The 15,504-nt window shown below is 40.5% G+C and overlaps 3 protein-coding genes across 4 annotated transcripts; 2 read left to right on the forward strand and 1 right to left on the reverse strand.

The window, feature by feature from the left end:
• Window positions 1-1,041: 1,041 nt before the first annotated feature.
• Window positions 1,042-5,205, forward strand: zgc:163014 (uncharacterized protein LOC100038766 homolog). Its single transcript, XM_068339340.1, is given in 13 exon segments — window positions 1,042-1,533; window positions 1,628-1,794; window positions 1,866-1,971; window positions 2,064-2,180; window positions 2,255-2,365; window positions 2,909-3,086; window positions 3,164-3,286; window positions 3,412-3,599; window positions 3,691-3,887; window positions 3,970-4,061; window positions 4,144-4,198; window positions 4,457-4,554; window positions 4,991-5,205. Coding segments are annotated over 13 exon segments (1,713 nt in total). The 5' UTR covers window positions 1,042-1,467.
• A 75-nt stretch (window positions 5,206-5,280) lies between these two features.
• Window positions 5,281-7,708, reverse strand: gstz1 (glutathione S-transferase zeta 1). 2 transcript variants are annotated; one of them, XM_068338449.1, is made up of 9 exons: window positions 7,177-7,398; window positions 7,045-7,096; window positions 6,883-6,950; window positions 6,718-6,798; window positions 6,507-6,632; window positions 6,350-6,425; window positions 6,216-6,268; window positions 6,081-6,130; window positions 5,281-5,777 (listed from the first exon to the last, which is right to left on the reverse strand). In XM_068338449.1, exons 1-9 carry the CDS (start codon window positions 7,192-7,194, stop codon window positions 5,654-5,656), a joined length of 648 nt encoding a protein of 215 aa, XP_068194550.1. In that variant the 5' UTR covers window positions 7,195-7,398; the 3' UTR covers window positions 5,281-5,653. The 2 variants fall into 2 exon arrangements, with proteins under 2 accessions (XP_068194550.1, XP_068194549.1); XM_068338448.1 differs by lacking the exon at window positions 7,177-7,398 and adding an exon at window positions 7,467-7,708 and having other exon boundaries at window positions 5,285-5,777.
• Window positions 7,709-7,828: 120 nt separating this feature from the next.
• LOC137610698 (methylmalonate-semialdehyde/malonate-semialdehyde dehydrogenase [acylating], mitochondrial-like) lies at window positions 7,829-15,458 on the forward strand. The gene is made up of 12 exons (XM_068338446.1): window positions 7,829-7,984; window positions 8,323-8,364; window positions 8,461-8,535; window positions 9,673-9,834; window positions 10,078-10,156; window positions 10,825-11,127; window positions 11,293-11,414; window positions 12,518-12,707; window positions 13,144-13,325; window positions 13,414-13,593; window positions 14,449-14,547; window positions 14,649-15,458. Exons 1-12 carry the CDS (start codon window positions 7,946-7,948, stop codon window positions 14,751-14,753), a joined length of 1,578 nt encoding a protein of 525 aa, XP_068194547.1. The 5' UTR covers window positions 7,829-7,945; the 3' UTR covers window positions 14,754-15,458.
• Window positions 15,459-15,504: the final 46 nt, after the last annotated feature.

Genomic DNA, 15,504 nt, shown 5'->3' on the forward strand with positions numbered 1-15,504 from the left:
ACGTTTCACTGGAGGTCTATAATACTGTATGATAAATGTGTGCTTGAATTCTTACATAATTCTTCTTATAGAGCTGCATTCAATTTGACTTAACAATTTTTAAAAAGTACTGATGAATATTTTTTTGCAAAATATCCAGTTGTGAATCCATTATCAACACCTGTCTTCCATGTTTTATTTATTTCTCTCCTGTTAGGCATGTCCACAGAGCTCATTAATCTCTGAATATGAGAATGTTTCAGTTTCTGGTGTTTTTGCAACAAGTCGTATTATGAGTGTATACGGTGTTTAGTGTTTATCCCACCCTCATATTGGACAGGAGGGAGACAGAAAAAACAAACAGGTAAACCAGTTCAACACCACTATTGGGAAAAACAACAAAGGTTAAGCGATGAATCAAAACATATCCCAAAATAAGAGCATCCAGAGAATGCATACCTCTGAGAAAAGAGGTCACAGCTGTTTGTGAGTTATCAATAAAGCTATCAATAAAAGTATGATTTTCTGTAATTTCGATATTTTTTTCATTTAGATATAACTTTCAAAGATAAAATGTATTTGAATGGCTGTGCATTACATCATGTACAAATAAGCCATCTATCAATATTTTCTGCTGCCCCTCTATACATATTATCCAGATTTATATTTTTATTTCCCAGATCTGAAATTGGATCAAGTTCCACAATTGTGGAGCATTAAACTTAAAACATGTGTTGCTAAGCTTCGCTTTAGATTTAGACTTAAACCTACAACTGCATCATTTCAAAGACATTTTCATTGATAATGTCAATTATTATGAGGCAAAAATTAAATCTTTCATTTTTGCTGTTTGTCATTTTACTTTAAACTATTGGCATAAACACAAATGTTTTTGAACTAATGTCCCAAGTTTTCCCTTTATTACACCAAAATTATTCTAATAAACCTTGTAAGTGCAGGGATTTATTCTAATCATTTTGGGTATATCACTTTCAAACAGAGGACTAAAAACAAGCTGAGAGTTACAGGTTTAAGAAAAATAATTTAATTAATTGGAATTTTCTACTCTTTCTACCATTTGATAAAAGTCACGAGTTGCGTTCATTCTCTGACATTCAGTTGATAAATTTGATAGTTTTAATATAAATTACTAGTTTAATAAAAGTGAGGCCAGTTAACGTTTTCATCTTCAAAAAAGCATGAATTAATATATTTCTTGTGGCTAATAAAAGAAAATGGGTCGAGAAGTATCCCTAATATCACTGCAGCCTTTTCTCTCTAGCTCTTAGCATTGTTGACTTTATTGTTCCAGCCGCTCCAAGTCAACAAACAAGCTGGCAGTGACGTAGTTCCCTTCACTTGATTGATTAATTAAGTTCCACGTGTGAGTTCCCACAACAGCCTCGAGCTCAGGTCAGCCAATCAGACTTATCCTGCTAGCCGCGAGCCCGGCTGCAAGCGTCTAGGTGGGCAGAGTCTGGAAACGACATGGGGAAGTTGAATTTTTACGTGCTGTGGTCCCTCCGTGACGCTCCCCGCCAGTTCATCAGGTAGGTGGGGACCATGAGGAAAACCATGTTTACAGCTGATTTGGATCGGAACAGTTCACACATGCTGTCCCGGGGGGGGGGTCACTGTCTGCAGTAAGACCGGCCGGAGGTGTTTCCAGGTCCACCTCCCCCTGCCTCTCCCCGAACATCTGGTCATCTTCGGACTAGGAGAATGGAAATCCAATCAGATGGCAATGTCAGTAGATGTTGTGGTCAGTGCAGAAGTACCCAGCCAGAGAATTGGGACCCTGTCAGCTCAAGCAAGGTAAAGCATTTGAAGAAATAAGAGGAGAAACGTAAAAATAAAATAAAATTACTATGTATATATATATTCAGGTGCCTAACCTGGGAGGGTGACTGGAACACTGATATTGCCACAGTCGCAGCAAAGAGGGGCAGAAGAGGAGTTTATGGCAAGATTATACTCACAGTGTGTGGAGAGGTAATATTCTGCATGAAGAAAACCTCCATCCTACTCTAATGCCAATGCTGCATCTCATATAGTTAACAATGATTAGATTTTTCATGCAATAGGATAAAGCCACTGTCTACAGCAGCACTCCTTTGGTTCAAAGGAAACGTCTGTTCCCAGAATCCGTCACTACAGCTGATCTTTCCTGTACGTTGCACCAGAGCAGTGGGAATGAAATGGTGAGGTAAATATTTTATTTTTACTTTATTTTAAATTTTATTAACTTGCTATATTTCATTGTCTTGTTTTGCAGGTAACTGTTGACTCTCAGCTGGCAGATAGTGTTTCCTATGCTGAGATACAAGTAAATAAAATTGACACCAGTGATTCCACTGTGGGAATTAGACCCCCAGCCTTCCCCATGGTAAGAATCATACGGAAGAAAATGCAATAGGAAACCAAAATTGACACTGTGACACTTTAATATCTGAAACAGTTGCCTGAATTAAATCTCATTGAAAATGCTGTGTGGGATTTGAAGAAGTTGGTTTCAGCAAGTAAACCAGGAATATTAAAGAACTGGAGGCTTTCATACATGAGGAATGAGCCATGATTAGATAGGGACACTACTAGAAGTGGATGTCTAGCAATACGTAATGTTTGGAGCAGGTCATGACCAGAAGGTGATCTGCATAGTACTAGAAACATTTGTCATTAAGGGACAAATCATTTTGTGACCATAATAGTCAATAAAAGTAATATTTTGTGTTATTTAGAGAAATCACCTGTAGTTTTGGCTGTACTGAGGTATTTTAACTGTGGTATTTTAACATGATGTGGTCATCGGAATTATCTCATAAATGTATATAAACCTAAAATTCAGGGTAAATAATTTTGTTTCCAATTGTATTTATTTCTGATTATGTGTGATTTACTTATTGACTTATATGCTCTGTACAACTGACAGGATAAGACACCCAGACAGACCACTATCTGTAAGAGAGGCCGCCTGACATGGAGCTCAGAGGACATGGACAGTCTTGCTGAGGACATTGACCAGGCTTCAATCTCCAAGAAAAAGAGGTTGTCCAGGATGAACAGTCTTGAAGAAATGACTGTCCAGATAAAGAGCGACAACAGAGAGGGTCAGAGTCAACAACTAAACCATAGTTGGTACACCTGAATACTCAAAATATTAAAGATGGTTCATGTTCAGTTTCAGCTTGTCCATCAAAGCGGTGGGGCCACACCATGTGTCTGACTGACCTTGACACAGCTGTCCTCATCGGAGGGGAAATGGCAGATCAAAACTACTGCAAAGACTCGCTCTGGAAGCTCGAGTTAGGTCTGTCGGCTTAGGTCATGCTTTATTTTGCTAAAATAAAACAAGTTTCCTAAAATGTTTTACATAATTAACACATTTACTCTTATGTATTTTTCCTCACATTTACTTGTTGGAACTGTTTTCAGACAATGACTTCTGGTTTCCAATGAACTCTCCTGCCTCTGGAGCCATACCGCCGTGCGCCCGAGGACACACTGCGACCTATGACCCAGATTCTAAGTCAGTATTTGTATATGGCGGCCTGAGGGATGGTCAGCGCTACAGCGACCTTTACATCCTCAACACTCTTACCTGGAAGTGGAAGCTAGTCACTGTGGGTTTGTTGCAAGTTACCAACATGTCATTCCAAATAATCACAGGGAAGGAGGGGCTTCAATTTTTTTCTGTGCCTTTTGCCCCTTTAGGCAAGAGGAAATGTTCCACATTTGGCATATCACTCTGCAGCCTTTTATAAAAAAGAGCTTTATGTCTTTGGTGGAGTTCATCAAAGCCATTCTTCTGGGGACAAACCTTGTAGCAACGCTTTGTACATCTTTAACCCAGAGTTTGAACTCTGGTACCAGCCGATTGTGGAGGGGGACAGACCACTGCCACGGTTTGGGTCAGTTTTCTTTAAGAGACTACACTAAGTTTTGTCATCCAAAAACTTCAAATATTAATAAAATGCTTATTTTATGGAACAGACATTCTGCCACACTGATGTCACAGAAGCTGATAATATTTGGTGGATGTAGAACTTCTATCTACCTTAATGATCTCCATGTTCTAGACCTGGGTGAGATAAAAATGTTGATGCATTGGCAAAAAATGTTTGTCTCTGGATTTTAACTGATTTAATTTTATCTCATTGAGGGAAGGATTTATGGAGTACACAGCTGTGAAGTGTGGGAACATGCCACCACTGCCTAGAGGGTGAGTACATCAACCTTGATACATGTCATCAGCATCACCATCTGGGTTTATTTCTATATTTTTAGCGACCAGGACAGACATTTGAGTTGGAGTTTTAAAATAAAGTCTGCTGATGTAGTAGAATTTCAATTTATCTGCATTACTTTCCTTTATTTGCTCAACATGAAATGAGAGTACTCTATATGGTAAATGTGGTGCAGAAGCAGCAGTTAAAAACAATAATGGTACAAATGACCCCCCCCCCCGTGCTCTGAACAGATTTCACACAGCTATACCAGTTTCACACAACAAGATTTTAGTCTCTGGGGGTTGCAGTGCAATTGGAGCTCTACAAGACACACACGTTTACAGCATTGGTGAGTTTTTGTTCCTATCATTTGATTTATACATTCAACATACACTGAGCAAAAAAATATAAACAACACTATTGTTTTTCCTCCAATTTTTAACCAGTGGAATTAAAACAGAACTTTATGCACACAAGGATTCTCCAAAAACATTGTCCATGCATTTTGTTAAATCTGTTGGTGTTTGCCCTTGATTAATATAATCCATCCAATTGGCAGGTATACCATATCCATTTGGTAATTGAACATTACATTTGTGTGCTTGATATTGCAATATTCATCTCACATGGCTAGGGCAGGAAGAAGACTGTGGGTTTATTTTTTTAAAATTCTATTTATTAGATAAAACAATCTGTTACGAGTTAAAATAAAAAAAATATTTGTTAAAGCAACTGTGTTTCTGTGTTTTAAAGACCAAGTTGTGCTTTTTTTCTCTCCCCCTCAGACACTAACATGTGGAGCTCAGTAGCTTCTCCTCTGCTTGGCTCCAAGCCTTGTGCAGGACATAGCATGATCAGTTTGGGCAATGCTGAGAAACATAATCAGGGGGAAACTGCCAGCGTCCGCTGCACTCTGCTGGTGTTTGGTGGGTCAGACTGCTGTGGCTCCTTCTACAATGACTCCATCAAATGCACCATAGAGATCCCCAAAGACAAGTGATTGTTCCAATAGGGAGTAATTTGTGTCTTGGAGAATCTGATTAGCCCTGATGACTGGATCGACAATAACTGTTTATTTGTGATGTTATTCTGACATTATGGTTTGTTGGTTGTGGCTGCTTCATTTTTTAGTACAGACTTTGTTGAGACTTTTTTATTTCCCCTGTGACCTTGTAATAACTATTCATATTCTGCACAGGAAATATGATGCAAAAGGTTAGCAATTTGCATAACAAATCTCTGATCTGCATGTTTTACACATTGCTTTCCCACGCTATGTCCCTATAAATCAGTGTAAGTGGGAAAATGCTGGACTGCATGAACTAATAAAGTGAAAATGCTAATAAACAAAGTTATATAATCAACTGGACTGAAGTAGGGTTATTTTCACAGCATTTATTTTTCAATGTACAAAGATGCAATGTGTCTGAAGCCACTGGGTTATTCTATTAATCCAGATCAACAGGTGTGTCTGGTTGGCAGGATGGGTGGCTAACTTTGAAAGCTTCAATGTCAAGTAAGGCTTGATTCAGCCTTTTAATTGTTGGATACTGGTCAAGATCCACTTTAAACCTGCAGAGATTGAAAACCATACAAATGTCATACTTCTCTGTAGTGCTGAGTGATTGACAAAATAGAAATGTTGACTATTGGTTCTTTGGTGCAAAATGTTTACATTTTGGATAATCGTCAGCAAAGTGTACAATATTGGTACAGGAACATAAACCACAAAATATAACTAGAATCACTTGATGTAATATATCTTTTTTTTTTTTTTTTACAGTTTAGCTGGAAGAATAGTGTAAAATAGACCTATGCGTGTCTGGGTGACAGTGTGGTATTCATGTTTTTACAAAACCATGCTTTCTTAAATACCTTTCTGCATTATAGACTTGTGGGACAAGACAGATGTCTGCCATGGATATCTAAAAGGTAAATAGTGTGTTAGGTGAAAAAATTCTGTTGGTATATCACAGTGGTGTTATGCTCCAACATGACTGATGCTCTTACCTCATCACCAACACAGTATTTTCCTGCTGTTTCCTTCAGAATTGGCTCAAGAGCTAGAAGACAGTCTCACATATTATAAAAGAAGGCGAGTAATTCTGGTAATGTGACTGAAAACACTAGTATTGTCCACTGACCTTGAAAACCACGATTGATGAAGTGTTGTGACCACTGCACTTTTTCTGCCCCTATTTTCTGAATAACGTATAAATTCTGCAACATCGAGTAAATAACATTTTATACTTGCATCTGTTCATCTGGGTAATCTAAAATGGTTTGGACTGCTACTGTCACCTGCAGAGGCTGTATCCCAGAGGCAATGAGATCACTGATTATGCGAACCTGGGCACGTTTCTTTGGGTCTGCTGGAAGAAGAGGATGACCTGGCCTGGTCTCATCAATGTACTGGATCACTGCAAGCTGTGTGAGCAAAAAGCTATTATGTTTGAATTTAAAATCTTTTTGTTTTGTAGGATTTGCATGGATCACAACTTTTGGGACTCACTGACTGAGAGAGGACCATGCCATCAATTTCAACTGCCGGCACTTGCTGCATAGGGTTTAATGTCTTGAACTGTTGTTTTTTCTAGAGGACAGATTTGCAATATTTTTATCAGCATGAAAACTTTGTTATATATGTTATTTCTACATCAACACTGATCCCTTGTACCTGATGACCGCCGTCTTTGATTAAATTGACAGGAACCAGGTCGTAATCGATGCCTTTAAGAGCGAAAGCTGCCACACCACAGGGAAAAATCTTTAGTATTTTGGTGTCATCAAATTGCTTTAAATGTAGTGATGGCTAACAGTCCAGTGCTGCATGTCTTACCAATCCGAACCCTCCAGGAGCAGGAACTTCTGAAGTATCCATGTAGAACAGGCTGTACAGAAAACACAAAGGCCAGATGTGTCAGTTTGAAAACACATCACGTTTAACAAAACCTGTTATCTATAGATGCACCTTGGTTTGGGATGCCATTGCTCTTGGGGGGCTTTACTTCTGCGTCAACTAGACCGACTCAACTTGAGCATATTTTCGTTCTACAGGTTATAGTCCACTCATTCCTCAGCAGCCAATAGGATGCTCCCGTAGATCCCCTCCTACCCAGTCCACAGTGACTAAGCAACACCTGGGCCTCGTGTGCTCACGACTGTGAGATGGTGCACGCGCACACACACACACACACGCGCGCGCGCGCGCACACACACACACACACACACACTAAACAACCAGCAGTGTCATTACGGTACCTTAGCTAGGTAAACTAAGGAAAGCTTCATGTTGTGGCCGGGATAACGACTTCACTTGCAGCCTGAAGAGATCGTCACATTTCACAGCAAAATCCTTCTTCCGTCCACTAGTACTAGTTCGTACTGAGCAGTAACAAACCGGTTAGACAGACGCTCTGGTTTTTAGTGACGCGTTCATCAAACCGTCCGGCTACTGATAACGTAACTTTCAATAATTGGTAGACAAACAAATTCTGTTATCCAACGATTAGCAGAAACGCAGAGCTAAAATTAATCCAAACTGGTGATTGGACACAGCGGACCAATCATATCGCGTTATTCATGGTGGTACTCCACGAATAGGAAGCTTTGGATCGCACGTGAGCCCGCCCACAGGAATTACAACCTACCGAGGACTGAGTTGGTGGGTTTGTCTGCAGACCACCGACCTGCCCGCTGACTCCTCGGGTGAAGCTCGTCGATCCTGAAACATCTCCACCATGGCGACAACAGCGTTAAGATGCGTCCTGAAGGCGAGGGTAAGAGTTTGGTCCGAAAATACGTGGCTCGTTTTGACGCAGACGGGTTTGACAGGTGTGTTTTATACGTGGTATGACGTGTTAATACCCTGTAGGATCCAGTCCAGGAATGTAGACGTCAGAAGTAAAACTCAAAGTCTGCATCTACTTCAAGTCAGCTCCCTTCAGCCCTTGTCCACTCTTTGCAGTTGCTTATTAATCATGAAGTCAGAACAGGCCGTAGCTTGTAGAGCCTGTTTCAGTTTGATAATTTATTATCTTACAAAATATATAAGCCAAAACCGATGTTATTGTTTTTATGATGATTTAAGATTCCTTGTCACCTTGTTTTTCTTCAGATCCCATTCAGAATTGGTCGTATGTGCTACTCCTCCTTCACTGTGAGTCCAAATCTGACTTCTCTTACTGGTTATCAAATTTCACACATGTGAAATGAAGCTGTTGGTACAGATCTGACGTAAGACCTCTCCTCACAGCCCACCACCAAGCTGCTCATCGATGGCAAGTTTGTTGAGTCCAAAACATCCGAATGGATTGACATCCACAATCCTGTGAGTTCACCTGCCTTTGAATTGTGGAGTTGCTTCTCCAGTTGGATGTGTTTTTATTGTAAAAAATAGAAATATGTATAAGCTTTTGTTGTATGAGATGAAATATCCTATGTCAAATATTTACAGAATTAAAAAACATTTTAAAAAAACTTTTAAACTTCATAAGAATAAACAAATACAACAGAAATTACTCATATGCAAACTGTGGTCCCCCCCCCACACAGTTTTATTAAAGTTGAGATTGTCCTCTTCCTCTGTCAAAGTCAAATGTGTCAAAGAAAGCAAACAAAAAACATGTGGAGGATTGTTAGAATATCAGTCACTACGGGATAAGGCAGGCTTTTAACAAAATACAGTATAGTCATTATTTGTACAGTTAGATCTCATGAAGTCTTTTCAAATCAAAGAAGAGAGGTTTAAATTCCAGTTCCTAAAACCAATCTGTTTCATCTAGGGAGCCATGGATTTAATCCACTTTTGAAGCATGGGGATGAGGATGTAGACTTCTAGTGCAGTAATTTAAAATAGAAAATAAATCAAAAAAATTTATATACATTTATAAATAAATAAAACATCAGTAGCTATCAACTGTGAGGGGCAAAAAACAACTATCTTATTACAGGTAGACACATGATGACCAGTAGTGATTTGAAGGTGAGAAACAGAAGCTAAGGTAGAAGGAACGAGGGAACATTAAGAACAGGGCCCAGACATGTAAGATCACAGTAATCAACAGATATTAAAATAATATTGATAATTATTATCATTAGTAATAATTATTGGCTGGGAGAGGCTCCAGAGTGATTTGGATTTGTAAAAGGGCCTGAATAGAAGATGATTCCAGTCATCTCTTCTTGAAGACGAATGAATGAATGATGATAGTGATGTCAGTCCTAGATCAAATCAGTCCAAAGTAACCTGCTGGATAAACGAGTAGAAGGACTTCTTGGAACAAGGGAAGGTAATGATATCAAATATTGACGTGAAATTAAAGAGTTGAGGGAGAGGGAAATCAGTGCATCATGGGAAGTTGCATCCAGAGGAAATAGTTCAGCCTTCGGTCTAGAGACTGACACTGGAATGTGGTTCTAGAAGAGAGGAGGTCGCTGATGTGACTCCCTTGTTTCTTTTCTCCAGGCTACCAATGAAGTTATTTACCGTGTGCCCAAAGCCACCCAGGAGGAGATGCTGGCAGCCGTGAACTCGTGCTCCAGAGCCTTCGAGTCCTGGTCAGAAACCTCCATCTTGACACGGCAACAGATCTTCCTGCGCTATCAGCAACTTATTAAGGATAACATTGTAAGTCAGACATCCTGAAAGAAATGAGGTACAGCTAAAACCAAAAAAATACTGTATAACATTAATCAACTTGATGATTTATTTCAGCAGAGCAACTGTTACGTTGTTGCGTTTTATTGTAAATAAATCTTTAAAACCTCAGTTCAAAGCTAGTTTTCATACAATTTCAACTGAAACTAATTCAGATTATATTAAATCTAAAGCCAAAAAACTGCTTACGTAAGGGTTTCTCTTGTGTTTCAGAAAGAACTTGCCAAATCCATCACACTAGAACAAGGAAAGACCCTCGCAGATGCAGAGGGGGATGTCTTCAGAGGATTGCGTAAGTTTATCTCATACGACTCTACAAAGGCCAACAAATAGGTAAACATTTACATGTAGGATTTTAACTTGTAGTTGCAGGAATAGTTAATGAGTTACACTTAATTAGAACAAAGAGCACATTTTATTACTTTGCTGTTTGACATTTCTGATATTTATCACCTCCCCTGGACAAAGACAGAAGGGCTGGCGTAATGGCTACTGTCCATCTTCTGACACTTGTTTTGTTTCCAACTCTAAAATAGCCAAATATTTTCATGCAACTACAAAGAACTGAAGCAGAGCTTCTCGCATGTTTTGGAGTTATTGTCATTTGTAATTTTGTTCCTATGGTTACAAATTGTTTTTAGGTTCTGTTTTGTGCCTGGGATTCCCTGAGTGTTTGTGAGAGATGACTCACACGGTTTTACAGTGACGGATTTGCTTTGTTTTCTTCGTTTGTAAAATTTTCCGAGTGCAGATTGTCACAGTTCATTCACAATCGTTACACGCTCAAAACAGGCCTCCCTCTCTCTGAAACAGGCACACAAACACCCAGTATAGACAGTTAGAAATAGAAGTCTCATTCAGTTTTACTGATTGTCAGTAGATCAAATGTAAATATTTTAATTGACACATCTTGCAAGAAGAAAATTAATTCTTGCACACTTTCACATCTTCTCCCCGCAGAGGTGGTGGAGCACTCGTGCAGCATAACGTCTCTGATGCTTGGTGAAACCCTCCCATCCATCACTAAGGATATGGACACCTACACTTACCGTTTGCCGCTTGGGGTGTGTGCTGGCATCGCCCCCTTCAATTTCCCTGCCATGATACCTCTGTGGATGTTCCCCATGGCCATGGTGTGTGGCAACACCTACCTGCTGAAGCCTTCAGAGCGGGTGCCAACATGTGCCATGCTGCTCGCGAAGATGCTTCAGGATGCCGGTGCTCCAGATGGGACGCTAAATGTTATCCACGGCCAGCATGCTGGTAAGAGCCACGATTTAATCTGATGTTCAAGTGGACCTGGATTGAGCAATCAATAAACTGAGCATGAAATGTATCTGCAAATATGTTAAATGTAATTTCTGCAGTTAACAAAATGAAATTTTAAATGAATGTATGATTAATGCTTTAAATAACTTTCTGTCACAGCTGTGAATTTCATCTGTGACCATCCAGCTATCAAGGCTATCAGCTTTGTTGGCTCGAATCAAGCTGGGGAGTACATTTATGAGAGAGGCTCTAAAAATGGAAAGCGGGTCCAGTCTAACATGGTGAGTGTGAGATTAAGCAACACAGGTCATGTCCGTCATCTGATGCTTGATTCAAATATCCAGAAGGGGGCAGTGTGGTCCAACAGATGAGCAGCAGCACTGACAGGAACCTGTGTCAGGAAGGTGACTTTAAGATGTGAAAGACTCCAGAAGTTACCCTGATAAGATGCAATGAGAAGCTATTTCAGCTATTTAATCAAAGTTATGAATTATTACGGTTATTACGAAGTGTTTGATTTTAAATTTATTTAAAGTGTGTCATAAAAGTAAATTAAATTAGAGTCAAATATCACCTACTGGCGAGCACCGAGCTACATTCTGAGTCATACATCTTGAACGCACAGCAGGGTGAAAGATTTTATACAGCTGATTGCGTATGTAACTTACCTGTAAATGTTTCCTCTGGTCCAGGAATCAAACATTTTGTTGTCAACAGCGTTTCATTTGGTGGTCAACAAGTTTTACGCTGACAGTAGGTTTTCTTTGATCCACCCACTTTGACACGGGAAGTTGGTTGAAGCCGTGAGACAGTTTAACTAGAAATATGACATCCAGTCAAAAATGCCACTCAGAATGTAAACATAAACTTCCCAGTGAGTGATTCTGTCCAGATGTAGAAGCTACAGCTCTTGCTATTGTTCTTAAATTTGTCGCACCCGATTCCACACTACCATGTGGAAAATCACAAAGAGAAATCGTTCCTGCACAAAATGTTTTAAGAACAATTGTAGATATAACCGCTTTTACAACAATTTAACAAGTCGCTGTACTTTTACCTCTTTCCTTCCCAAACTATAAAAGATTAGTTTAATTTATTTTGCAATTTAACTTTGTGAAGCAGTTACATGGAGGCAGTTCCTCCCAAAGACAGACTGCAGTTGTGCATCAGAGTTTTACTGTGAGTTATAAATGCCTCCTGTATTTATTTTGATTTATGTCCATCAATCCCATATGGACTAAAATGTGGAACAAATTTACCATATAAAATTTGCAGGCTGTTTGTGTGCAGCTCCCTGATATTAAGTTCTCACTTGTAACTAACCATTTGTTATGTTATGTGGACATCAAACGACAGAAGGCTAACCACCACTTCTATGCTATAGGGAGCCAAGAACCATGGTGTAGTGATGCCTGATGCCAACAAGGAGAACACTCTGAACCAGCTGGTGGGTGCAGCCTTTGGGGCAGCTGGACAGCGCTGCATGGCTTTATCCACCGCCATCCTGGTGGGTGAAGCCCGGAGCTGGCTGCCGGAACTGGTAGAGCGAGCCAAGGCTCTGCGTGTGAATGCAGGTACCGCTCAGCGCCGCCCCGCCCAACACCTCTGTCTGTCCGGAGCCCTCGGAGGCCTTTGGCCATAGTCATTTTGGGGCCACCCATACCGTGCTAACCAAACCTCCCGTCTATTGCTATGTAGCTTCACAGAGAGTGCTTGAGTAAGCCATGCTGCAAATTTGTGGCCAGACCTGCCGCGCAGTCCTAAGTGCCGGGTCAGAGCATCAATGTGGGGTAAAATAGTGAACAACTGTCGCTGTTTGCAGAGAGATGGACTGATTTGTGTAGTAGACAACAAATTCATATGTATCCATTTTTTAAGGAGCGTCTTAGTACACCCCACAATATCGGGCTTTTGCGTGTCTTTGGGAAAAGACACATTTGAATGTGAATGCCCATAATGTACTCTTGTCATGGTATATATGTAAAGCCAGTGGTTTTGGGGCCCTGCTAGGAGACCAGCCTGGTGCAGATGTGGGGCCTCTGATCTCTCCCCAAGCCAAAGACCGAGTCTGCAGTTTGATCCAGAGTGGCGTCGAGGAGGGAGCCGAGCTCCTGCTGGACGGCCGAAACGTCAACGTCAAGGGTTACGAGAGAGGAAACTTTGTTGGTCCAACAATCATGGGCAAAGTCACAGTACGTGTCGTCTCTTTGTGCGCTCACACTTTATGGACGTTCCTGAAGCTTAACTCTGAGTGAAGAGTTGTGTTTTGCTCTCTCACAGCCTCAGATGAAGTGCTACACCGAGGAGATCTTTGGACCTGTGTTAGTGGTCCTGGAGGCAGACACTCTGGATGATGCCATCGGCATGGTCAACGGCAACCCCTACGGCAACGGCACTGCCATCTTCACCACAAATGGTGCCACTGCACGCAAATACACACACGAAGTGGACGTGGGCCAGGTGAGTGGACACAACCTCCGAATGCTTTCCTGTGTTATAGGAGAAAGGAAACTTTCTCATCCCACATCATCATCATCGTCGTCTCCCGAGTGAGGAAACTCATCACATCTCTGTTTGAAAACCTTCACACACAATTATTTTCCGTGTCAAGTATAGCCTCGGTTTGCACATAACCTAAAGTAAACACGTTCATCAACCCCCTTCCCTCCACATCCCCACTGCTAACGACTACGAATAGCTACAATAAATATGTCCTTTAACTGAAAACGGGAACGTGGAAATATTTTTCTGGGTAGCAGAAGGGGAATCTTAAAATAAACTCATGGGATTCCTGAAGTCCAATTCCATGTTAAAACATAAAAATGGCCAAGCATTACCCTGTTTGTTTGCCTGTGGAGACTTGGTTATGCTCCGTGTTTGCTGTTCACATGTCGGGGAATGCTGTGCAGACCGTGTGCTGTCCTCTTCTCCAAACCTCGATGCTACAAACATCTACTTTTCCTTCTTTTCTTTTTTTTTTCCTTTAAGCACCTTCACCAAAAGACTTTTGTGTGTCCAAACCTCTTTCTTTTCTTTCAAACATTCAAACTAACCCTGCCATACCTCTGCTGCCTTCAAAACAAAAAGTTTTATTTAGCATTTGCGTCCTTTCATGAGCCATAGCTATACTTTAAAAAGAGCAATATAAAGAGTAGGTTTAGCTGTGTTTAGTGGATCGTGTTTGCAAACAATACTGATTCACCACATCTCTCATCAGCCGCATCTTACTCATCCTAGCAATTTAGGTTCCTGGAGGACAGTTTTTCCAAACCTTCCGCTTCTAGATATCAAAAGGAATATTTTTGTTTGTTGCAGGTTGGAGTCAATGTTCCAATCCCTGTTCCGCTGCCCATGTTTTCCTTCACTGGATCAAGAGGATCCTTCAGAGGGGACATGAACTTCTACGGAAAACAAGTATGAAATAAACAAATGCTTCCTCTCGTCACAGGTATAAGAATAGCACACATGTGGCAAATTCAGGTGTTGATGTAAACAATTTTATTTGTCCTCTTCAGGGCATCCAGTTCTACACGCAGATAAAAACAGTAACCTCACAATGGAAGGCTGAAGATGCAACCTTGAAAAGCCCTGCAGTTACCATGCCCACTATGGGACGCTAAACACAGAGTACCACTGACGGGACAAACCAGAAGACCAAGATGCCTTTTTCCCTCCATCAATACAGATAAAATAATATTTCTGTTTTTTCAAGTGTTTTTATTAGATGTCTATGGACAGGTATGTCAGAGCTGGTTGATGTGGGGAAAGGGAAGTATGGGGTTCCCTGTTGAAGCTACTGCCCCCTGCGACCCGACTATGGATGAGCGGATGAAGGTGGATGGATGGACAGATATGATGGAAATGTAAACCACTGAAGATGACACTATATTCTATGCAAAACAGCAGATGCTCTGTGATCAGTGTGAAATAGAACAGTACAACACGGTAATGAAAGTATAGTGTGTTTAATGACAGTGTAGTTTAAATAATCTCCATGAATGAGGGACTCGAGGTGGCGTCTGCATACCTTCAAATAATTAAAGGTCACCATTGTCGCTGTATCACAGCATACTACAGTGATGGGGACATCATCTTACTCCGATTTCAAATTAGATTATATTACAGGGACATTAAACTCTTTTTAAAGTAATATACTGTATATTTTATCATGAAAAATAAAATTTTTCCAGATGTCTGACAAAATCCCTGGTGTCAGGAAACCTTAAAATCTGTGCTGCTGCAGCACCATCATTTAGGGTCATGTGCCATCGACAACACCTGTCGCTTCGTCAGTCATTGCAGCCAATACAACACAATCAATGAAGCAATATATCTGATTTCAGATGATTTTGTCATAAATAAATGTGAAAA

The sequence above is a fragment of the Antennarius striatus genome, chromosome 17 (genome assembly GCF_040054535.1).
Source record: "Antennarius striatus isolate MH-2024 chromosome 17, ASM4005453v1, whole genome shotgun sequence".
NCBI lineage: Eukaryota > Metazoa > Chordata > Actinopteri > Lophiiformes > Antennariidae > Antennarius > Antennarius striatus.